The sequence below is a fragment of the Bemisia tabaci genome, chromosome 1, assembly GCF_918797505.1.
Source record: "Bemisia tabaci chromosome 1, PGI_BMITA_v3".
In the NCBI taxonomy this organism is placed as follows: domain Eukaryota; kingdom Metazoa; phylum Arthropoda; class Insecta; order Hemiptera; family Aleyrodidae; genus Bemisia; species Bemisia tabaci.
In genome coordinates, this window is record NC_092793.1 from 27,287,743 (window position 1) to 27,313,506 (window position 25,764).

General features: G+C 39.3%; 2 protein-coding genes across 2 annotated transcripts; one reads left to right on the plus strand and one right to left on the minus strand.

Annotated features, from left to right (window-relative positions):
- Positions 1 to 376: 376 nt before the first annotated feature.
- Positions 377 to 7,779, minus strand: LOC109041204 (uncharacterized). The gene is made up of 6 exons (XM_019057458.2): positions 7,055 to 7,779; positions 5,755 to 5,976; positions 4,945 to 5,091; positions 4,259 to 4,352; positions 2,300 to 2,470; positions 377 to 1,770 (listed from the first exon to the last, which is right to left on the minus strand). Exons 1-6 carry the CDS (start codon positions 7,394 to 7,396, stop codon positions 683 to 685), a joined length of 2,064 nt encoding a protein of 687 aa, XP_018913003.2. The 5' UTR covers positions 7,397 to 7,779; the 3' UTR covers positions 377 to 682.
- Positions 7,780 to 11,040: 3,261 nt separating this feature from the next.
- On the plus strand, positions 11,041 to 25,460 carry LOC109041223 (myogenesis-regulating glycosidase). Its single transcript, XM_019057483.2, has 4 exons — positions 11,041 to 11,630; positions 14,378 to 15,801; positions 16,573 to 16,729; positions 21,704 to 25,460. The coding sequence occupies exons 1-4, from the start codon at positions 11,432 to 11,434 to the stop codon at positions 21,970 to 21,972; spliced, it is 2,049 nt and encodes a 682-aa protein (XP_018913028.2). The 5' UTR covers positions 11,041 to 11,431; the 3' UTR covers positions 21,973 to 25,460.
- Positions 25,461 to 25,764: the final 304 nt, after the last annotated feature.

Below are 25,764 nucleotides of genomic sequence, written 5' to 3' on the forward strand. Positions count from 1 at the left end.
AAAATTCCGTGAAAATTTCAAGGAATGATATTGATTTGGTCTACTTCAAAAAAATAAAATGTGAGCGTCGATTTTTAAACACCGCAAACGAGATACGTGGTTTGGTAGTTTCACCGTCGTTATGTAGAATGAGGGAGACTCAGCAAGAACAGGAAATAACAGAGGAACCCCCATAAAATAGGACAAAATTAGGAGAACCTCCATAAAATAGGAAAAATAAGGGGAACCCCCATAAAATAGGACAAAATTAGGGAAACTCTTGCAAAATACGGCTTAACAGCAGTGAAAAAAGTCCGATTTCTTGGGCAAAAGATTTCTTTTCTTAGTTTTTGGAGGGAAAGGATCATGGATTTTGGTTAAAATAGGGGAAGACTGATTAAATTTAGGGGAAGGAGAAAGCTTAGAACTTTCTGCACCCCTATAAGTTCTTTTAAGAATTTTATCAATCAATGATCACAGATATAATATTTAATAACTAACTTGGAAATAAGTACTAGAAGGCAATTTAACTCAAGTGATATGATAGTGGAAAATTTAAACAGGCGAAGAATTCAATCGATGATAGATAAAAATCAAAACTTGGAGCTTGATGCTTAACTTTCTTTAGAAAAGGTAGGTAGTACGGAAGAAAGTCTGATGCTGTTAAAAAGAGTACTCAATGAAGTCATAAAATCAAAAAAATTCAAATGGATAATTTTCTCTTCTTTTCTTCTTTCCTACATTTGCTTAAAAATATGGATTCAACTACTTTAATATCATCTTTAGAGGGCGGGGAATATAACTTGGCTGACATTTGTCGAAAGCGAAGCTCTTTTCTTATTCTTCGATTACTTTCGGCAAAATATCCGTCATTATGTCTTAAAGTTTCTCCTAGGGGACTTCCTACTCTGACTGGAGACGGCTCGCCAGATCCTCCACATGAGGCAAACGGCTCACCAGATCCTTCCTTGGGAATGCGGGGCTGAACAAGAATAGGAATTAATTTTTTTTCTTGGGGATCTGGAGATCGAGTAAACTTAATATTGTCAAAGAATTTTTGTTTGGGTCCCAAACTAGTACTGGGCAATGGTGCTGATAATACTCTGTTGTCAGCATTTAAGACAATGTTGTTCTGTTGTCTTGAACACCTCATTATTGGTTCATCACTTTCCGGTAGATTATAAAAATCTGCATTACTTGTAATTGTAATTCTATTTTCTTTGTCTTCACCGTCACTATCAGAGCAATCTTCCAGAGTAACTAGGTTATCTTGATCTTCAGTTAAACTTTGGAGCCCTTCATTTGTAAAAATGGTCTCACCATCAGGTTTTGACTTGATACAAGGTCTAACTGGTAATAATGCTACTTCCCTGATTGGCCGTTGTTGGCGCAATAAGAAGCGACTCATATTTTGGAGTACGGCAATCAAACCACTTCCAGTTGAAATACCAATTGGAGCACCATCAACTGAGTCAGTCTTTACATTTCCTTCCACAACAGTTCGAGTGGTTATAACTGCTGCTGTTTGAGACCAACTTGCCCCACAAGTCAAACAGCTTAATTTTGGGTCAGATCCATCTTCGCATTTCACCACTTTAAAAGCAGTTTCGCTTTTAATGCTTGTTTGCTGCTGATAACTGACATCATTACCTAAATCTATGGCTCCAAATATTGGATGAGACAATTTGAACCTTTTTCCGCTTAATAGTGCAGCGAGTAGGATGAAGATTACACCCACAAAAATGAAAACGATTGGAAGCACAGTCCATTTGATGTACCATGGAGCGTAATCTGGAAAGAGAAAGAATGATGATCAAACAGTAAGTTCACTACAGAGGAATAAGAAATTAAACTGGGTACTTCATCTCTAAACAAGTAGACCAAGGGGCTTTATTCATATAAGCCAGACTACACTGGAACGCATTACTTTTACATTTTGATTCCGATTCCTCATTGCAATTCAGTGGAATGTGACTTAAAGGTGGTCATTGAATGCAGTTATGTGCAATCCTAACCTCAAACATATATAAACAAGAAATATTACAGGTAGTTTGGTTCTATGGCGAACGAAATTTTGACTATCAGGAGACTGTCATCATTCCATTGAATCACACACATACATTCTTGGCAAATGTCTATGTGATGCCACTGTTAATCTCAGCAGATCTTGCACTCAAGATCAAATTTCCTTCAGCTACACTCTCAGAACATGTAACTCCAGTACAGAACTTACAAATCCCTGTTCATGTTTCATTTGTTTGAATAAAAACTGATGAATAACTGACTTGAAAATATTACAACTAAATAATCAGGAACTTACACGACAGTTCTTTGTACAGAGAGACAGTGACACTTGCAATTTCGCTCATTGGACCAGTCCAAAATATTTTTATCGTTTCGAAGAAAACTATTGTAGGAGTCAGTCTGGAAAGAGGCGTAATATGCTTGGCATCGTATAGTTCTTTGCATTTACGATCATCCGCAGGAGTCGCTACAGGGAAGGAGAAATTTGTGCCATTTAGGACAGCGTGAGAGAGTGTGACATAGGTTAGAAATAAAAAATATGATAGATTAACAAGCTAATAATAAAAGCCAGTAACATTGAAATTTAAGATTGCAAAAATCGATGCATCAATTCTGATCGAACTAAACATTCCTTTGAAAAAGTTCTAGGTGCACCTTAAGGTGATTCTAAGTGTTCAAGGAGTAGGTTTTGAAAATTATTAGTTTTAATTTAACTTAAAATTTTAATAAAAAATAAATAGAGTAAAATAAGATGTTAAAAATAAAAATCTTAAATGAAGGTGGTATTGGAGAATTTCCTATACATATAAAAAATCATATTACTATTGCTGTAGGGGTTATTGAAAATATTCTCTTGTTAATAATGATCCTTCGAGACTTAGAATTTTTATAGATAATATTTGCTATGTAGAACAACTCTGCTGAGCACATCCCATGACATTGCTGAGCCCTTACATTGGGATGCTACACAGTTTGTGTCTGAGGGAAGCAATAATTTTCATAATGCACAAGCTAATGCAAGAAACTAATCCATAACGTGTAGCAGCATTATTATTGGCAGAAATTACTAAAACGGACATTGCTTATTGGCTCAATGTGTAAGAGAGAGATGGCGTTATAAAATTTATCTTTTTTGCATTCAGTCAAGGAGCAGAGTCTGTTAGGGCAGTTTCCAATATAAATTTTCAATGAGTCCTCACAAATTTGATATCATACAGCTCCTGTCAATGCTGTTACACTTCATAAATCAGTTTCTGGCATTACTTTGCACATTGCGATAATTGTTGCTTTTCTAAGACATAGACTGAGTGGTAGAGCAAAAAAATGGCGAATCTTGTCCCTAGATCACTTAGAATTACCTTAAATAATGCTGGTGACGAACAACTACCCTGTTGCTGATCAAACTTGCAACAATACAAAAAGACTTCCAACAGACCTGATTTCAATCATCCACAAAATAAACGTTTTGTTTGGGTGTCTGTTTTGATTGCCATGATCTTCAATTAGATTTAACGGAGAAGGACTCAGGTAGATTTAGCTAATATTAATTGAAAATTCTTTATATTTTGAAGGATGTTTGTAGTTTTGCCTTAGAGTTTGAAGTTCTTTAGGGACAAGTATTATTAGACTCTAGATTTTAGATCTAATATAATACAAAAAATGAGAGGACCCTACTATTCTGCTCTGTAGTAATTGCGATTGTATCATGTTCAAATATCCTCCCTTGTTTCAATCTAAAAGCTGTTAAAATCATTACGGGTATAGAAGAGAAACAAGCTAAGAGCAGTTTCTGATTTGTTTGCACTGACGCGAAGGTGGATACAGTATGGCACCTCATCAACAATCCTGCAAATTTAGAAATTTAAAAAATGGAAATCGGGCCATAATGCTTACTGTTTTGGCTTAATGGACCACAAGACAAAATAAGATATTCCACATCAACTTATTGGTTTTCTCATCTGATTTTCACATAAATCACAGTGAAAAGATCAAACAACTCAAATTTTTACTTTAGACACTTTTCGTAGTTAGACTTTTTCCCGTAAATCAAACCTTTCCAGAGAGAATCAATAACAAAAATGATTGCACTCACTAATCTTATCAACCTTTTTCCAAGATGCCAAAAATGCTAACACCTTCTTTCGTTTCATACCTTTTCATAATCTTTCAACTTTCCGCTAAATCATGAGAGGAAGAACGGGAGGACATGAGAACCAGAGCACAGATAGAAAGAAAGAAACAAAACAATACTTACTGTAGGTAAAGAACCACCAAAAAGTTTCAGTGCGAGGAATGCAGTCGCTCATATCATGATGAGTTGTTATTCTCCTAATGTCAGACATTACTTCCTGAAAAAAATGAAACATCAATAAATATTTTAGGAAGGGGAGGATAGATGTGCAGAGGTGTGGAAAATATAGAAAATCATCCGACAGCCCAAAATAAGCTGGTCCTTAGGTTTAAAAATAGGCAGATATGTACTCACTACAGAAAGGGTAGGAGCTGCTGTAATTTCAACAGCAGAAAGGAATGAGAAATTCCAAACTTTAGTTGAACAAAACAACAGTGGTACTTAAGTGGTTATAAAAAAACTAGTAATTCACGAGAACAAAATGCGAGGCACTAAATATTTTTAAGTATATTTGATGCTAAGCCAGCACAACAAAAACCGTTTTTTTGGGGCAAAAATTGAATATATGCGAACATTTATTTGTTTTTTCCAAGGACTAAGAACGTTTTACAAATACGATGATGGTGAATTGGCCAAGCTTGTGCTTTCTGGCTACAAACAGAGCTTGAAATGACACTTTTCAATCTTTTTGAGATTTGGATTATCTTCCTTTTCCAAAACTCGCCACAGCCCTTCCCATAAATCATCCAATAATAATCGGCGCAATATTTTAGATAATTTACATGGTTTTAGACACAATCTCCACTTACTTCATACAATTTCCAGTAGGTCCAAAAGTATCCGGTAAAAAATATCGTTGCAAGGAGACATAAGAAAGCCAATCTGATTTGCTTCAGCACAAAAACATTGTAGAAAAATGCCCCAGCCATGAAAATAATACCCAAAATAATGAGAGTCTGAAAGAAATCAAAACAAGATGAAAAGTTAAAGAGAGATATCAATTGAATTGGGAGGATTTCGATGAAATATGCCTCTTTGGTCTTTTTTAGTGACAAAAACTACTTTGAGCTCTTTTCCGCTCTTTTTACAATGAACCCGGCATCGCCGTTCAGCGAAACTGTGTGCTTCTCGCAACATTCCTGCCATTACTCAACAGCTTCAACTCAGAAGTATTCACAATTTTAGCTATTTTTGTCAAGGAGGATCTGAAATATGACTTTAGACACTGCCCGACAGAATGCACTTATATTTATTTCCATGTAAATTGATCTCCGCTATGGGGCATGCACAAGTAGAATCTAGCCAGGTAGAAAAGGGTTCAAGCTCAGAAACGTGCTTCCTGCTGAAATTTACCTCCAAAACACCTTTTATCAAGGCAATTCTTGGATCTTGCAACAGCCCAATTCCTATTGGAGGGCTCTCATTGGACAAGTAAAGTTATTTGCCTTCAAGCCCCTGTATCCTATTGACTGTAAAAATAGAGTAAAATTTTTGAAAAATCAGATGGATAATTTGACTGTCAATTACTTAGATGGTATCAGCCAGGGTATGCAATAATACCGAAATTAAAGACTCCAGATAGAGATCCACTGAAAGGTAAAAAACCAAAAAGAACTTACACTTTGGGAGAAAAATTCTTTGGCTCCGTAGATTTTTTGAAACATGTCGTCAGCACAAATTGGTGGATAGTAAGAAGTTACTTGGGCGGATAAAATATCATTAACATCCCGTAAGACAGCAGGGTTCCCAGACCGGCCAAAATCTTTTAAGATTGATACTTGGTTTGGACTGAGCTTTACAGACAACAATGATTCTTGATCTTTGGACCCTTTTTTTGATTCCTGAAATTGTAAAATTAACACTTGAAGTTAGCGTTAAAATAGTTATCACAGAAAATTTACCTACTTAAAATGTGAAATAGAGATGTTCTATGACAGTGGATGACACTTAATAATTGAACTCAACTTTTCTCCTTTGTCTGAAGAGTGTAAAAACTTCCAGACGAAAGTCTAATATGTAGTTGCATGACAGGGTGTCTACTAGGACAAGCTGGCCAAAAATCAGTACTTATACAGTGCTTTTTCAGTACATCCCCAAGAAATTCAGTACCTCTTCAACAGAAAATTTCAGTACTTTTTCAATACCTCAATTTGACGAAGTTCAACAAATTTCAAAAATTTTAATTTCTTGCTTGCTAAAGACATTGAACGAATTCCAAACCTTCTGGTGAAATTTCCGCACTTTTTCAGTAAGTACTCCCGAACCGCCCTTAAAAAATCAGTACTATTTCCAGACTTTTAAGACTTGTAGACACCCTGAATGAAAGAATGAGAGAGCCAAAATAAGAGGTTTTCAAGATAGGAAGGTCGGCTCAGCCAAGTTGACGGTTGTTCACTTTTGGTTATTATAATCAGTTATTGTAATGCTATAATAATGATTATCCCCCTTGAAAACATCCGTCTCATGATTGTATTGAAAAAAAATTACTTATGAGTTATGATTTGCGACTTTCATGTGTTCGTGATTTCTGTGTGGGTAAAAATTAAAGTTTTAAGTACAAGGTTTGGAAGTATTAAAAACTTATCTAAACTTGTGTTCTTGCTTCTGCAAGAGTCGGATGTTTTCATGTGGATTGTAGTGATGCGAAAACGCTTGCAAACCGAAAGTAAACAACCGTTACCTTAGCCGACGACACCTCTACCTACTGTGCTTCTATACGAAAATTTGTCAGGTGCGCATTACAATATAAAGCACGAAACGGTTGACTAATCTGAGGCAAGTTCAGCAAAAGTACAAAAAAATGTCTTGAATTTTCACAAGTTGAAAATAGTCAAGCTTTCATCCTCTTTATGCTTCTGCTTGTGTCACATTGATAGGGCACAATAAAGACGATTACTACTGAAACATGTATGGACTTACTTTAAATCCTGATTTATTCAGCAACACATTGATCAATCGCATCATGTGAGTTCGGAACATTTCATCATGTGGCATATCAGATGCCTTCATTGCAACAGAAGGATGAGTCTGAAGTTCGTTCGCTACACTAGTCTCACAGTACTCTTGAATAAACCTGAGGCAGTCAGCGCATTGCTGTTGATCTTGATCAACCAATGAGAGCATGTTACTAGTGCTTTTCATCGTTTTTGTTTTACGATCATAATCTCGCATATCAAAAGGATCGATAGTTTGGCATAGAACTAACGGTAAAAGCTTGGTGAAGAGTAGACTTAACAGAGCCAGACAAACGCGATAATCCATGATACATTAATGGATCAAGGAAGAATGATTATATTGGAGGTAGATCGAGAAAAGTGAGCTTTCGTCAAAACTGGACGAAATGATGTAATGGAGCAGGTGGCAGAAACACCGAGGGCCTCTGTTCTTCAGATCGACAGTTGACAAAAGAAACTATCAAGAACAGGGGACACACACTGGGAAGGCAGATTAAATGATTGACTTTAACGGGGAGCGTGGTCTGTGAGAAAATTTCACTAAACACCTCATGAAACTGAGGATATTACTTTTGAAAGCTCATGCATACCAAACACAAACACAGGCTGAATTAGCACAAAGAAAGAATTACATAATTAAACTAATTACACTCGTCTTTCGTTGTTGTTTGTAGGTTAGGAATCAGAATCAAAACATTAGCCATAGACCAAAGTCGCGCTTAACGCTGATTGGCCGTTGCACTTAATGAGCGGCGCGTGGCGGGAAATCAACCGCGCTAAATGCTGATTGGCTATTGCACTTACCGAGCAGCGCGCGGCGGGAAATACACTCATGCCGTAAAAATGAATCCAACATTTCTTCGCACTTTTGGATGTGAGTTGGGTTAACTCTCATAAATTATTTGTTCATAGTTGAAGGGGCTTAAACTTTATAAAGGGATTTCCGCGGTCAGGGGAGAGGAAAGGAAACGTAGAAGATTTACATGGGAGGAAGGTATAAGTATTATAAAACGGGAATTTCGGATAGTGCGGGGACAGCAAAATGTGAAGCCGGATATTTTAGTGAAAACCGGAAGTAGGAATGAAAAGTGGGAGCCAACAGTGAAAACCGGAAGTTGAAGTTAAGACTACGACGAGTTGAAGGTGAATGAAAAGTATATCCTGGAAATAGGGAGCGAAAACCCGAAGTGGAGGAGAAAACCAGAGGTGGAAAGTGTCAGTCAAGTGTTTTTCCTCTAAAATTTATTTTATTTGTGAAATAATCATGCATGCGGCAAAGTCAAAGAAACGTAACTTAACAAAAATTCTGGCCTCGGCTCAAAGGTGTGTGAAATATTCGACGATCACGGGATTTTGATTTGCTTCGTGAAATAGGGAAAATGCCTGAGGTAGGCACCTACCTGCAGAATATGAGCAAAGGATGAGACTTTTCATGCAAAAAGTGCTAAACATTTGACTGATGACAAATCAAACGAAGCAAACATAGTATGATGTATTAGAAATGTGATAAGCGAGCCATGATTTTCTAATAATTGTCTAAATTGTAATGTATAATCATCTTGATCGGTTGAAGTTTTTGTTTTCCGATCGAACCCGTACTCTTCAGGAATAGCCGCACCCTTAATCAATTTAATGTTTCAAAAATTTCTGAGAGGCCCCCTCTTCTTGAGAGGAATTCACCCCTTTCTCCTCCCACCCTCGCAGCGCACACGCTCAGAAATCCAGAGGTCGTCACCTTCCAGGCAAAGTATCACAAGCGCCATGCGACGTTTAAAAATTTCCGCCGCCATTTTATTTTTGTACAGAGAAATTGTTCAACGAAGCTGTCCGAAAATTTCACTGAATTTTCTTTGTGCTGCCGATAAAATTTAGTGAAATTTCCAAACAGATTCAACCAACAATTTCTCAGTAAAGACATAAAATGGCGGCGGAAATTTTTAAACGTCGCATGGCGCTTGTGATACTTTGCCTAGAAGGTGACGAGGTATGAACACAAACCTTGTGTAATTATCTATACTATAAGCTCCAAGACCTCCTAATTTTGCGAAACTGGTGACGCTTAGTTCCAGCGTTCTACAGGGCCGATTTTCATGATTTTTGCGGCTATCGACGGGCAATTGTGTCTAGATAAGCCAACTCTTTTCAGATTTTCAAAATGCGGCCCAGGTTTTTTTATATTACGTGGTAAAGTTGCGAATTCTCCCATTTAAACAATGTAAATTTATACTTTTTGTCATAGTTCGTTTGAGCGTTCTACCGGGTCGATTTCCATGATTCTTGGGTAAATCGACAGGTAATAGGCCCTAGATGAGCCCGCTCTAATCAGATTTTGGAAAAAGGACCCAGGTTTTTTTAAAATCACGTTATAAAAGTGAGTGAGTTTACTGAATGCTCCGGTGCTGCTACCGCTATGCGCGGGAGGATGCGCAGTGGTCGAGGAGGTTGCGCAGTAGCTGTGTAGCCTGCGCATCAGCTCTACACTTATCTACACAAGAATCGCGCCGTGATCCTCTAGTAGAGCGGTGGCCGAGTCGTCTAAGACGTCGAGTGCGTCCACAATGAACTCAAAGTGGGATCGATCCCCGACTCATGAAATCTTAATTATTACCTGACTATCATTGTTCATTGTTTTACTGCAATATTTCATCAATCAGTCATTCCAAAACGCGTCCTTTTAATTTTAAAGTAATTTTAAGTAAAGTTTGAAATTAAAGTATACCTCATATCGTAATTTTTTAGGGGAAAAATAAAACTAACACTGAAAGGAGGGTAAAAATAGGGCCGCGAAGCGGCCCATTGATGGCGCGGAGCGCCTTCAGGGGGTTGGGCCGCGTAGCGGCCAGGGGGCGTAGCCCCCTAGTACTCTCTACACTTAAAGCCTTAAGATTAACACAACATTTCTGGCAGGATGATACATTCGATTGCATTCAGAATCAAAGGATGATGACAAAAAATGGTATCGTCGGTACGCTTTTTGTCACTCTGTCTCTCTGTGTTGAATTTTTTGACAGCACAAGCTTCGACTTTTTGTTAAAAATTCCCGTTTTACTGCAAACATGGCCTAACACGATCACCAAAAATTCTGAGGGTGCGGATTGTTCATTTGCACCCTCTCCTCAGTCCCTCCTCCCCCATTTAAGATAATAAAGTTATCTGGAAGTACTGGACGATGTACAACAATTAGTTAGTTAGTTAATTTATTTAAAAACATTCAGCGTATTGGGCTATTAACGTCTTTACAAAGACTTTGGAAGATGGGTGTATGCACAAAAATTTAGATTTTTAAATTAAGGGAGGCAAAGGGTTTCAGAAGTATGGTATTATTGTATGTGCATCGTCCAGTTAATACCTATAACAAAGACACGTGAATTAATTTGAATAGGTTCTCTTAATTTAAAATAAATATGTAGGTATTTTAATCTTCCCGTCAATATGGGCTAAGTGCATGTGTCGCAAGGTGACTGAATGAATGACCACTTGAGTTTTTATTGGACACAAGTGTTGAGGTCTAATCACGACTATTTCAAAATAAACGGAGAGGCGCGTGGCTCCCTCTAAAATGAACAAATAATGAAGCGAATGAGTGAAAAGAGGCAATCAGGAGGGTCAAGCATTTCTCGGTTTTGCATGAGATTACGAGTCCCGATGCGACGCGCGACGACTGACGAGATGCGACGACGCACAGTGGATCGACTCAATAGGAGAGCTCGGACAAAATTTGGTAACTTTAGACGCATATAACTCCGACCATACGGAAATTTGAGATTCTAAAAGTGGTTCTATCGGGTTTCCATTGAAATTTCCTTTTAGAAACACCCCTTAAAATTTAAAATGTGATGACTTAAACATTAAAATTCGCATTTTTTTGTTAAAAATTTCATGTCCGACCTCTCTAATTGACTGGATCCACTGTGCGACGCGACAGCGTGCGTTAACGTCTTTCTTTTTTTCCTCATCATCGAATACTGTACTAGTGTACAGCGCCGTGTTTACCGCTGTCGACGAACCAGTCGGCACCGATTCGTGAAACGAACCGAGCTCAGGTTCAAGTGAATTTCTAAAGCTTTCATTTTGTCTGCGTTTTTCCCTTTTTTAAAAACCGGGATGTCCTCATTTTTTGACGTGCTCGAAATATCCTAACCGTATGGTTTTCTGCCTTGGCGCGAGTGTCCATTCTTTCTTGTCTAGTGTGCCTCGGACTCCTTCTCCGCTCCAGAGAAACGCTAATGTGATCTGGTTTACGCATGGCTAGAGTCTAAAATATACCTAACCAGTATTATCTTCGTTACCTCTCTCCCATACGATAAGGGAGTTAAATCCCTCTCCACACTATCGTGACTTTATGACCATGACTCGGGGCACCGGTTACCTCGGAGTTTTTGTGATACTGGTTGCAGTCCATTCGGCTCTCTCCGCTCTTCCACAGGCGTTTAAAATTGATCTGGGGAATTTCAAAGTAAAGGTGGAGGATGAATCCTTGCTCGCAGGTTTCGATGTATCAGCCTCCCTTGGTGAGGGAGAGCAAGAGCGAGAAAAAACAGGTAGCTTCCTCATGATTTTTTTGTTATGAATCCCTTTCTAAGGATAGCGAGCGTTCCGAAGCACCTTACAAACACAATTAAAAAGTTGTCAAACATTGTGGTTTAAGGTACCTTTTTTGAGTATTGCTTCATAGAAATTTACGTCGATTAAAGTCGAAAAAAAAAGTAAAAAAGAAAATTGTCTAACTAGTTTTTTATACATCATTTTAAACATTTAATGGTTTAAAAACCAAAGTAGATTTTTTAAAAGTTTTTTGACAGTTTTTAAAGTTTTGTCTCTAGTAAATTTTACTTTAAAAAATACCAAAAAAGTGTTTCCTAAAAAATACATTTTAACAGTTATTTTTTAAGAGATGCGCTTTTTTAAAATGTATGAGTAATTGTTTTAAACAGTTTTTTAACAGCTGTCCCTAGTATTTTGTATATTTTTATTGTAAGTGTGATAAATGCGGCTATTTTCCGTAGACAATTTAAGAAATTCAATAAATTGCACTCACGAACTAGGTTGAAAAAAATTAGCTAAAAAAGCTTGCTTACAGAGAGCTGCGTAATGCCTATCGGCTATCCTTGTATTTATTTATCTAGAAAGCCAATCTTTTCTAGACGCCTTGCATAATTATTTCAGATTGTATTGTATTCAACAAGCATTCGGAAAACTGCACATCAACCTGTGAGCCCGCAACCACGTAGCTCGTTTGCGATGTTTGAAAATCTCCGCTCCTACTTTATTTTTTTAAAGGAGAACAAATGAACATCATTCCTGGAAGGATTCATTCTTCATGGCTTCATGGCTTCAAGGATTCATGGATTCATGCCTTTATTTTGCAGAGAGAAGAAAAATCACAGCAGTTTTTAAGAATTGGCGTTGAGTTGTTTTCCATTCAAAAAATAAAGTACATATCACAGAAAGTCTGCAACGACGGAGACCGAAATACTTGGTTGCGGACTGACATCGTCGATAGGTATAGAATATCTTTAGTTACGGTAGACTACATTAAACTAGAACAATAGTGTCATGAGAAGATCATTCAAGGTGTACTTCACTTTGGTGAAATTGAATTTCAGGTCAGACTTTTTGGAATATTCCGCTGCTTTTTCCTCTTTTCTTATTCTTTTCAACCCTTAGATGCCCAAGAGTATTTTTATACGCAATATTCCAAGTCAGGTCAAGTTGACTCGTAAATTTAAAAATATTGATTTTGATAGTTCTTAAAGTATTACCCATGATATTCATATGTTTTTGAAGGTAAAAACTCCCATTTTTTTAAGAAAAAAAATGTCCGCACTTTCTTCGTAACATACTGGCGCTTTCTCACCACTCCCACATCTACCATATGCAACACCCGCAGAGAGGTGTAAACAATTTTTTTCTAAAAATGATTATTGAATTAGTCACACAGCGGCATATGTTGAGCTTAAACACTAACATTTCTCAAGTATCAAAAATAAGAGATACGTCAACACTCGCTGATGACGGCGCAGAGATACAACTATTCGTGCTTGACTGATGTCGATGCTGCATGTGAATAATTGAAGGCGCCATGCCATGGCACGAGCGTGAACTCGCGACGTCCTGCTCTGTGCTGCCAATGAAATGTCACTTATAATAAGATTCGGGAGAAAAGTTTGAAAACGAGACCCGATTACGTCCCTTCTATCTTCGGCTGTGTTGCTCATGCGGTCCTTAATGCACCACTGCAAAAAAGACAAACGGAATAAACACATACATATGAAAATAGAGCAAGGGAAAGGGCGTGCGTTGCTGACGGCGCAGAGATACGACTATTCGTGCTTGATGGATGTCCGCGTTGCGTCTGCAATATTGAAGGCGCGCTAGCGCGAGGCGCGTGAATTCGCAATGCTCCGCTCTATGCTACCAATGAGGTGTTGCTCGAATTATAGAGACAAATTGAAAAACGAGGCCCGATTATGTCTCCTCTATCCTTGACTGTGCTTACCCCAATTTGATGTACTTCTAGACCTACATTTAAAACTTGTATTGTACCGGGCCCATAAAACCCGCGCGCGGGGCACGTGTTTTTGGCACGTCTCGAGTCAATTTGACCCGATTCGGGAATCTAAGGATTTATCTCAGAGTTCCACTCTTCTTAATTTTGTAACACCTCAATTAACCAAAACAGTTTGCTAGAGAGTGAATTAAGAATGAAGAAGAGGTACAAAAGAAATATGGTGAAGAGAGGGATGGGATGAAAGAATGTTAGGATAGACCGAGATTGCGTCCCCATTAGTTTAGGTATAGGTATCCAAACCAAGGAGGGCAAGATACGCCCACCAGGCAGTGAGTCTCAGTATTCAGGCTTTCAAATTGAGGAACTTTCAATTATAATACAAAAGAAAAGGGGCGTCTAAACGTTCCGGAAGCGTTCTGTTTCCTGTTGTTCCATCTAGAGACAGGAATAGTTTGCTTGAGATGTTCTCTTGAAGTTCGCCTTCAATTTACTTGGATAGGCAACGAACATTTTGAGGATCGCGAATAGTCATCTATTCGGAAAGTATACATTTTGTCATGATATCTGTGGGTCTGACCATGTCACAAACGATGTATTGCAGATAGACTGATACTGGAAAAAGTAAGAATTAATGAAAACGAAATAGTAGTTCATTCTTAGACCTTTCACTATGGAGTACGTTTTATCTTGAAATTTTGCGTTTTGTTTGGAACAATCAACGAAAAATGTATCATTTAGAGTTTCTAAACGCAGCTTTCATTATTCCTTTTTTTTCAGGGAAAACACAATACCCGTTTGAGCTTGGAGTCCAGCTAATAAATTATGATATGAAACCCAGCGATGCTAAAAATATCGGTGAGAACAAAGTCAAATTTGGAGAGCACACCACTCTGGAGCTAAAACACACCGAAGGAGAGGAGAAATGCATGGAGATCAACTGGATTTCCTCTGATAACCATCATGCACTCGAGGATTGTTTCCAGTTGTCACCTCATAATTGGTTCGGAGGACCGGAGAACTCAACCCAACGTTTGCCGCTGGAAGGGGCCACATTTCAGACAAACTCATACGTCACCAAAGCCATCTACGACCAAGCCATATGCGAGCCTTACTGGTTGAATTCAGAGGGTATCTTGATATACGTCAACCAAAGTGTACCACTGTTCATCGACCAAAACCACCATAGGAAGGACTCGTTCTGTCTGCTCGCCAAAAACGCTCCACCCTACTTCAGAAGCAAGGAAATCGTCCTGAAATACACGTTGTGTAAGTTTGAGAACCCCCGTGTGGCTCATGAATTCGCGATCAGAAAGTTCCTCGGGAAACCGTCGGGTATCCCGGATGAAAGAATGATAAGAGATCCCATCTGGTCAACGTGGGCAAAATACAAGACGAAGATCGACGAGGAAGTGGTCCTGGAATACGCCACAAATATCCGGAACAATGGCTTCAACAATAGTCAGCTTGAGATCGACGACTTTTGGGAAACGTGCTACGGGAGTTTATCCTTCAACCAAACGACCTTTCCCAACATGAAACGGCTGACCTCCAAGTTGAATCAAATGGGCTTCAGGACCACGATATGGGTTCATCCTTTCATCAACGCCGACTGCGAAACGCACAAGGAGGCTGCAGATAAAGGCTATCTCGTGAGAAACACAGAGGGGAACACCACAACCACCTGGTGGAACGGTCTTCGAGCGGGCTACGTCGACTTTCGAAACCCAGCCGCGGCGGATTGGTTCGAAAAACGATTGAAGAATGTATTATCAGAGGGTGGGATCGATTCTTTTAAATTCGATGCCGGCGAAAGTAGTTGGTCTCCGCAAGTCACTGATCTGAATGGTCCGGAGGCGGAGCAGCCGGAGTTGATCACCCGAAAATATGTTGAGTTCGCCGCTAAATTCGGTCGGCAGATCGAAATTCGCACGGGAAGAGGCACCCAGCACCTTCCCGTTTTCGTTCGCATGGTGGACAGAGACTCGAAATGGGGAGATGAGCCTTTGGGCATACACACTGTTATCACGACCACACTGCAAATGAACTTGAATGGATATCCTTTCGTTTTGCCTGATATGGTTGGAGGCAACGCCTACCGCGATGAGAAAATCAGCAAGGAATTGTTCATCCGATTCCTGCAAGTCAATGTCTTCCTACCGGCCGTTCAGTTTTCAACCCCTCCTTGGGATTTCGATGCTGAGGTTAGTTAAACATCCTTTTCCATGAATTCTGCTGTTGGATTAATAGACAGTTTATTCGAAAAGGACTGCGATAGGTACCTTGCTTTCGAGTAACACATAACGTCAATGTTAAAATAAAATTGCAATTTAATGTCTTTTTTCACCATGAAATTACAATGAATACATATCCTATTACATCATTTGATCAGGAAATGCCGATTTGAAAAGATGAATGAAACGAATTTTTTTCAGAAAGATAAAAAATTTAAAATCCAAAGAAAAAGTGCAACTTTTTCGAGTTATATCGCAATAAAGTTCAATTAGAGAAGCCCCTTCAATTAGCAGATAGACAACATACACAACATTCCGATGCAGTTAGCAAAATGTAAGTACTTTTCTAATCGCAATTTATTGCAATTTAATTGTGCTAATTGGGTACTCTGCTGAAGAGCTATGGCACGTAAGTATATTAACTATTTTAGATCCCATTAGATGAACATTCATTTTAGCTCTCCAAAAATTCGGGTTTAATGAACTGATCGAATTCCTTTTGCGAGGTTGAAATCTACGGAAGTTAGAGGATAGAGCCGAAAGCGGACACTAATCTATATCTACATATTTTATAATATGCCAGACATAAATGATAAGCGGGAACGAGAAATAGCTTGCTGTTGCAACAACTAAATACTCATTTAGTGCCGATTCCTCTTGAATCTTTTGCAATAATTATAGGATCATATTTGAAGATTTCTCGATCGATGCTCTTAATATTTTGATGCAATTTGCTTACAGACCATTGAGCTGACCAAAAAATTCATGGCTTTGCGCTACGAGTATGTTGATACGATAATTTCGTTAATGAGAAAAACAGTGGAAACCGGCCAACCAGTTAACACGCCGATTTGGTGGGTGGATCCCACGGACCGAATAGCTCATGGAATCAACTCAGGTTTGTTATCGATTATTATTTGTACGATACATTCTACATTTCCAGCACGTCTGTTTTTAAAAAAATAAAAACTGCTTCCACTCATTGGCAGGGCCGGATTAAGGGGGTGGCCATATGGGCCGCGGCCCATGGCGGCAAAATGTAGGGTAGGGTGGAGCGAAAAAATCGAATTTCGCGGGAGGAGCGGGTCTCATTGAAAAAAAGTTGTCAAATGGGTCCAATATGACGTACAAGAAATTTCGCCGCATAAAATTGACCCCCTCCCATTCCATAGTGGCCTTAAAGGCCTAAAATTTCAGTATGAGATATCATGGTTTCAGACATATCAATTTCAAAAGATTTTCAAAAGTTAAGACCCTTTGGGCCGAAATTTCGTCCATTTTGTCGTATCATGAACGCAAAACGCACAATTTGCTCGTATTTGTAAGAAAAAATTGCCGCGCGGGCACCCTTCCAGGATGCATCGAGATATTTGGAAAACGGTGTGTGAGTATACTCATTCCGGGTAGTTTTCGACGTTTTGCGACCCCAAGGGCCGAAATTTCGTCCGTTTTGGCGTATTTACAACGGTTAACCCATAAAAGCGTAAGCAAGGCGCTCCCGCACTCCGCGGACGAAGTCGTCGCGCCGCGGCCGCTTGGCGTCCGTATTGACCGTCTGGAGGTGTCAGGGAAAACCAACGCACGATGCGGCACCCGGTCGGTCGATGCAGGTGCAGCAGCGATAGGAGTTTCCATGTTTTGGGGATACCCTTATCATTAAGGATTTATCGAGGACCTCAAGGGCAAAGTCCAAATTTTGTGTTCGTATGGAAAAGTTTGTCTGCACCGACCAGGTCGTCCTGCTCATTTATCGTAATCAGTTTTCGCTCAAGTCTCCTACCGTTCGGATCTCGCAGTGTCGCTTCTGTAACTCGACGGAATCTTCATTCAGTTATCACTTCAACGGCTCTTTTCGGACCCACATTATCGGGAACATTAGTGCTCATGGCGAAAAAGATAACGCGCAGTGGTGCGGAACACGCGATTTTTGGTGCGTCTGCGAAATTAAAAGAGAACGTTCTACCAACTTATACTGATGTGATGAAATACTTTCTTTATACCCGTGAAAATTTAAAGGCGAATAATGGAGGTCGAGAACCAACAGTGCATCAGATAGCAGCTCGCATCGCGGGAAAAGTTCTAGAAATCTGGTGTCGTGCGTCAATTCCGACCTGCCCTGAACGATATGCCAAATTAGTTTTAATCCGTTTTCACGGAAAACTTTATGTTATTATGAAAAGTGTAAATAAAGTAAACAAATCCAAAGCGGATGTGAAAAAAGTTCAAGACTTTAAGAAGCAAGTACAAAAACTGTTCGATATTTGCACGTGCAAATGCAAAAGTTTTAGTAAGTGTCAGTGTTCCAAAACCAATAAAGTTCCAGAAAAGGAAAGAGATTTCCTGAAAGATCAACGAGGACCTCGTAAGCAAACAATCTGAACCATCTGATGCACTGTTGGTTCTCGACCTCCATTATTCGCCTTTAAATTTTCACGGGTATAAAGAAAGTATTTCATCACATCAGTATAAGTTGGTAGAACGTTCTCTTTTAATTTCGCAGACGCACCAAAAATCGCGTGTTCCGCACCACTGCGCGTTATCTTTTTCGCCATGAGCACTAATGTTCCCGATAATGTGGGTCCGAAAAGAGCCGTTGAAGTGATAACTGAATGAAGATTCCGTCGAGTTACAGAAGCGACACTGCGAGATCCGAACGGTAGGAGACTTGAGCGAAAACTGATTACGATAAATGAGCAGGACGACCTGGTCGGTGCAGACAAACTTTTCCATACGAACACAAAATTTGGACTTTGCCCTTGAGGTCCTCGATAAATCCTTAATGATAAGGGTATCCCCAAAACATGGAAACTCCTATCGCTGCTGCACCTGCATCGACCGACCGGGTGCCGCATCGTGCGTTGGTTTTCCCTGACACCTCCAGACGGTCAATACGGACGCCAAGCGGCCGCGGCGCGACGACTTCGTCCGCGGAGTGCGGGAGCGCCTTGCTTACGCTTTTATGGGTTAACCGTTGTAAATACGCCAAAACGGACGAAATTTCGGCCCTTGGGGTCGCAAAACGTCGAAAACTACCCGGAATGAGTATACTCACACACCGTTTTCCAAATATCTCGATGCATCCTGGAAGGGTGCCCGCGCGGCAATTTTTTCTTACAAATACGAGCAAATTGTGCGTTTTGCGTTCATGATACGACAAAATGGACGAAATTTCGGCCCAAAGGGTCTTAACTTTTGAAAATCTTTTGAAATTGATATGTCTGAAACCATGATATCTCATACTGAAATTTTAGGCCTTTAAGGCCACTATGGAATGGGAGGGGGTCAATTTTATGCGGCGAAATTTCTTGTACGTCATATTGGACCCATTTGACAACTTTTTTTCAATGAGACCCGCTCCTCCCGCGAAATTCGATTTTTTCGCTCCACCCTAATGTAGGGGGCGGAAAATTTTGCAATCTTTTTGAATGTAAGTATCAAAAAAAGAGAGAAAAAAATCGGATTCAGAAAATAAATTACAAACGAGAAAAGGCGACAAAATCTTTCATTTCCTGAGAATAAAAGTATAGTAACTTCTAATTTTGTCGTCTTTTGGTGATAAAAGAGACAACACCTTTAATTAGTCGAGTTAAGAGAGAAACCAAACACGCAATTTGACCGGAGCGGCGCGGCGGTCGGCATGAAACGCATAGCGCCTACAAGACTTCATGAATACTTCACGCATTGCGTCAAACACACTGCGGTCAGCAGTCGGCTCGAAACGCATAGCGCCCACAAGACTGCATGAATACCTCACGCACTGCGTCAAACACACTGCGGTCAGCAGTCGGCTGGAAACGCATAGCGCCTACAAGACTGCATGAATACTTCACGCATTGCGCCAACATAGTGCGGTCGGGCAGCGGCGGAAATTTAAATTATAAACCACATTTATGTTTGTTCTTTCATAATTCTTTCGTTCGTTTTTTATAAATGGAAGACCTTGTTTAAACAGGGATGAATTTACGGAACTGAACTTTTGTTAGTGTTGACAGGGCTTTCACAAAAAATGTGCCCAACATGAGTAAACGCGTCTCATACACCCATCCTCCACGTTCAGTTCACTTGATGGTTTTTATAGATCGTATTCGACAGACCACACAGGTGAGATTATATTGTTATCGATTGGTTTAATATGTGACCACAGCCTCAAAAGTAAATTTAGAAATCTGAGGTAACGGGTGTTATGTGATCGAATTTTTATTCTCTCGAGTACCAAATGGCAATGAAAAGTGAAATTGTTAGGCATTTTATCATTTTCAGCTTTTTCGAATTAAATCCTAAAATTTTGGTCGAGGTTATGTTCTATTGTTTTGAACCAAACGATACATCAAACCACTGTCGAGTACGATCTATTGATGTTTCAAAATGAATGAGAAGGGGACGGAAAAATACAGGCGGCCCATGGGCGGCAAGGAGGTAAATCCGGCCCTGCTTATTGGTGATTTTTGTGTGATTTGAATCAACTAGTCCATAATTTGTCCATGATTGCGGATTATTTGTTTTCTTTGAATTCCTAAATTGTGTGCATCATCAAAGGCGAACAATTTATCATTTGTATCATTGATCAATGATCCGAGAATGGATTGCTGAGTTGTCAGGGATTTTGTTAGTCATAATGCAAAGACTTTTATTTTTTGTTTTTTCCTCTCGAAAAAATCCACCCTCCTTGGATGTGGGTGCTATCTAAGAAAAATAAGGGGAAAATGAGAGGGCAAAGCGTTTGTGTCTGAGTTTCTCGAATTCATATCTAGAGTTCCATCTGTTTAAGGAATGCCGTTTTTCTCCTTAACGCCAGGGAAGACACGTCCTCCCCCCCCCCCCCTCTCCAAAAATACTTTGGGAATGATAATATATTTTATTTATTTATTTATTATGAATAATAAAGACTTGGACAGAAAAACAGAGGAAGAATCCAAATTGTTGGGTCATAATTTACCCGATTCGACATAATATACTGTGAGACAATACAAGTACCCAACCAGCAAATCAGACAAGTATTGCAGGAAGGAGGACTTTTGTCTAGCCTACTTTGAAAATTGAAGGCGGAGTAAGATATGCGCAACTATACAGTGCCCCCTTTGCGTCTACTCTGCTTTCTTTTAATTCTCTGTTAGAAAACGCTTTTGCAATAAAATCTACAAAATGAGGAAAGAGAAGTGGAAATCAAGGAGAAGTGAAGCTATTTGAAAAAAAAGTAACTCAATATGACAGATTGGTGAATGAGGGAAGATGAAAAATAGGATTAAAGAAACATAGGGTTGTAAAGACCTCAACATACATTTCAAAGGTCATATAATAAGAGTGGAAAAGAGAAAATGGAGATGTTGCATGTGTGGGGGATTTACGATTTGACCATTGATTCTTATGTAAAAGTTCGCGAGAAACACGATGGTGCAACTGGTTTTCTCTGAAATCATCTCCCAAGCTCAAAAAAAGCTCTCAAGTTGAGGCCAAAATGGAGGGGATATCCCACCCTACCCTGAGAGTCCACGTCTACATCAAGACAAACTCTCCATGCAAAGATAGGGAGCAAATACATTAGCAGGGTTGCCGTGTTTTCAGTTTTGGAGTCCCCAAATAAAGTGGCAACCCTGCTAATGTATTTGCTCCCTATCTTTGCACGGAGAGTTTGTTTTGATGTAGAGGTGGACTCTCGGGGTAGGGTGGGATATCCTGTCCTTTTGGCCTCACTTTGAGAGCTTTTTTTGAGCTTGGGAGATGATTTCAGAGAAAACCAGTGGCACCATCGTGTTTCTCGCGAACTTTTACATAAGAATCAATGGTCAAATCGCAAATCCCTCACACATGCAATATCTCCATTCAACTGTTCGGTTACTGTAGTGTTATTATTTTTCCTTCCGCTATTTTCCAGAGTTTATGCTGGGTGAAAATATCCTCATCGCGCCAGTTTTAGAGAAAGGCGCCACCAGCCGTGACATTTATTTGCCGAAGGGTCAATGGCGAGATGAAGCTAAGATTGATAAACCAGTGATCGTGGGTCCAGTGTGGCTGACAAATTACCCCGCTGCTTTGGATACGCTCCCATACTTCACTCGCATCGCATCTGGTGTTGGACCAAGCTCACAAGCTGCTCTCTTCTTGCTGGTCTTTTTTTCTTCTCTCATCATCATTTTCCGATGAAGTCAGACACGCAGCTTTAACGCTGGGAGCTATGGCCCATGTTACACGAAGCATAATTGAATCAGAATCTGTTAGACGGGCATAAGTCCAAAAACTCATGATCCATAGCGTCCTGCGTGACCAACGAAAGCCAGGGCTCATGATTTTTTGAACTTACACCAGTCTACCAGACACCGATTCAATTGAAAAACTTGTACCCGAAAGTTTGCGAGAAGCACGCTTAGACTGATCGCATGCCATTAGTTTGTATCTCATTCTCAGGGGTGGTGCTAGGAGTCTACATCAAATCATTTTACTCACTTTTAGAGTGCAACAGGAAATCAGCTTTCCTCATGTTTAGCATTTATTGTAAATAAAAGAATCAAGATAGCGGATCCTCTGTCTCAATCTAAAAGTGAGTGCTTTTATTTGGCGTGGACTTCGTTAAATTGGGGACTCGGGTGAAAAAAGGGCATTTCTCCGTTAAAGTGTTTCGGGATCTTCACTAGCAACTTCTTATTTTGTGGGCTTGATCATTAAACTCGGGACTTGTACTATAGACATCGAAATTATGAAAAATAATCAGATTTTCCACGTCTCTGCCAACATTTTTCTCCCCTGATTCTGAGAATAAAAAAAAAAATCTGAAATACTGAAATTAAAAAATGCCCTTTTTGCACTCCGATCCTCCAATTACTTCGATGGCCAAAGTGCGAAACCATGTATCTCCATTTGCGACATCACAGACTTCCTGCCATACTGTATGTTTTCTTCGGGAAACTAGTCAACGTAAATTCCTGAAAACCTCCTTTGTTTTTTTTCTCTGCCAGCAGAATAGTTTGTACCTGAATTTCAAACTAAGAAGTTTGCTTGTTTCTCTTCGAAAAAATAAAATAGGAGCAGGGATCTTGAAACACCGTAATGGAGATACGTGGTCTGTCCGGAAAGTATCAGGACTTTTTGATTATCTCGGAATGTAATGCAGATATTGAGCTGAAACCTGGGATGGGCTTTGCCCATGTCCTCACCAATGCAGCCACACAATTGGGCTTTCACACCTTTAATCAGTCGATTGCAATCAACTGATCAAAGTGTGTGTGTCAAGTGCTATCATCGCGTTTTTTTTTTTTTTTTTCGTGAAATGACCGAGCGTAAAGATCATAGAATTTGTATTAAATTTTGCTTTAATCTGGAAAATACTGCCAAGGAGACTATGGAAATGATTCGGAAAGCTTTCGGCACTGATTCTATGAGCAAAAGCAATATTTATGAGTGGTATAATCGTTTTAAATCGGGTCGTGAAACAGTCGCTAGTGATCCGCGGTCCGGGAGACCTTCGTCGACGAATTCTCCCGATAACGTGGAAAAAGTTCGGGGAGCTATTGCCCAAGACAGTCGGTTAACCGTGCGGGAACTGGAAGAGCAGCTAAATATCCCGAAGACCATCGTTACGGAAATTTCAACTGAAAAACTCTGGCTCCGTTGAGTGGCAGCGAAATTTGTGCCAACGCTCCGGCTCATTCCTCCTGTCTTGTGCAACAGTTTCTGGCAAAGCACGGTATTTCTCTGGTTCCACATCCTCCATACAGTCCAGACTCAGCTCCTTGCGACTTCTGGCTGTTCCCAAAGCTGATATCTCCAATGAAAGGGACTCGATTTGACTCCATCAATGACATCAAAGAGAGTACGACGAGAGCGCTGAAGGATATCCCAAAGGAGAGCTTTTTGGACTGTTTTGAGAAGCTCAAAAATCGCTGGAACAAGTGCATTGTGTCTTACGGAGAGTACTTCGAAGGAGATTAAAGCCACAATGTCATAAGGAAGCTCGATTTCTCAAAATCTAAAAAGTCCTGATACTTTCCGGACAGACCACGTATGAGGTTTAGCATTCGGCCATCGACATGTCATTTGACTTCATAATGTGGTACCACCATTATTTTTTTTAAGTTATTTATCTAATGAAAAGATTATGTCAATTATACTTACCTATAGACTGAGTTAGCGCAGTGACTATAATTTATTTTAAGTTTTTTTTTTTTTTTTTTTTTTCTTTTTTCAAAAAATTCAAATATTCGGATACGTCTGGTAAATTCACTGTCGATGTGCTGACTCCTTGTGAGACCGCCGAGAATCCAAGTGGAAAACAAAGCCAAAACTCACAAAAAAAAATCGAACAGGTTATACGAAGAGGGGCGTATAAGCGCCAAATATCAGAAATTGAGTTTTCAACAGAAAATTATTTTTTTAGAGTGGGCGCACATTAGTACCGAGCGATTTTATATCAAAATTGCTTTTGAGGCATAATTTTTGAAAATTTGAATATCTGCTGTAATGCATGGTCTCCGAGCCACCTCTCCAAGTGCATACAGGGTGATTCCTCTTGATAAAAACCACGAGTAAGGGCACAACCTATAATTTTTAATATTTTATTGAGCACGGACGCTAGGTATTTGACTGTCATAATACTGCTAAAAATGGCAGTACTGAGTGATTTGTGAAAAAAGGGCGTATCCATCAAAATTTTAAAATTTGCATTTCTTGCCCAATTATCCGACGTTCCTTGATCAACCGCGGTCTTATCATAGATTTCATGTGGAATGGCGATTGGTTTTCTCGAACAGAAATATGAAGAACTGACGAAGAAATCCATGTTTTATGTTTTATCGAAACTTGACTTTTGACCGTTACGTCATTCTTCAAATAAGCCGAACAATTGAGCTATCGTTTGAGCCTAGAGCATCAAAAATCGCCTTCATTCACATACGATACCAGCACAGCTACGTTCAAGCACGAACAGTTGCTCGTTCGGGTTTTGTTCCCTCTTCCCAACTCGGCTCACCAGTCACAAATGGACGTATTTATGCTAAAAAGAACTATGTTACACGCAAACCCTATGCACATAGTTCATTTTAGCGTAAATACATCCAAATGTTCAAAAAAGGAAACGTATCGACGGTGAAACTTCCAAACAATCCAAACAACATATCTCGGTTTGCGACGGTGCAGACTTCCTGCCATACCTACTTTAATTTCTTAATGGAAAACTACTAAACGAAAATTCTTAAAAACTGCTGTGATTTTTTGGTTGTGCGAAAAAAATTCTGTGAAAACTTCGAGGAATGATGCTAATTTTTTCTAAAAAAAATAAAATCTAAAAAGATAAAATTGGATCGGTGATTTCCAAATACTGCAAATGAGATATGTGGTTCGGGAGTTTCACCGTCCATATATGCGTTATCAATTACCTACTTCTCTAGTCTTCCTCTTGTTCTATTGATATAATCACTCATTTTAACTAAACTATGGCAAGACTAGAAAAAAGGGAATTTTCACAGTGACAGTTTTCTTAGTGAAATGGGAACGAGGACAAATATCGAGTTTCAGCCTCAAGAAAACAATACATAAAATAACCATTGTATTTCCTGGCTGTCTAATGTAAATGAGTTATTCTTTGAATTTGTTACTTTTTCATTTGTCATGAAGAGATATATAGTATTTGTCTCCCTTTTGGCACAGTCCAGATCATTCAACCCTATAACTATCTTAAATTACCTACAATTTTTGTATTTTATTTTTCTAGTTATTTGTATTTTTTTTAGTTTATGGTATTTCTATCGGTTGATATTTTAAATACGCAGCAGCGTCAAATTTTATGGCAACTATGATTACGGACGACAGGCCGTTTCAGAAAAAGCATCATTAAATGATGTGAGTAAAAGTATGTAAAAAGTTGTAAAAAAAAGAACATCTTACGAGTGTGTATGCAATTCATTTTTTTATGATTCAGCTATACGTACATTAAAACGGATGTAT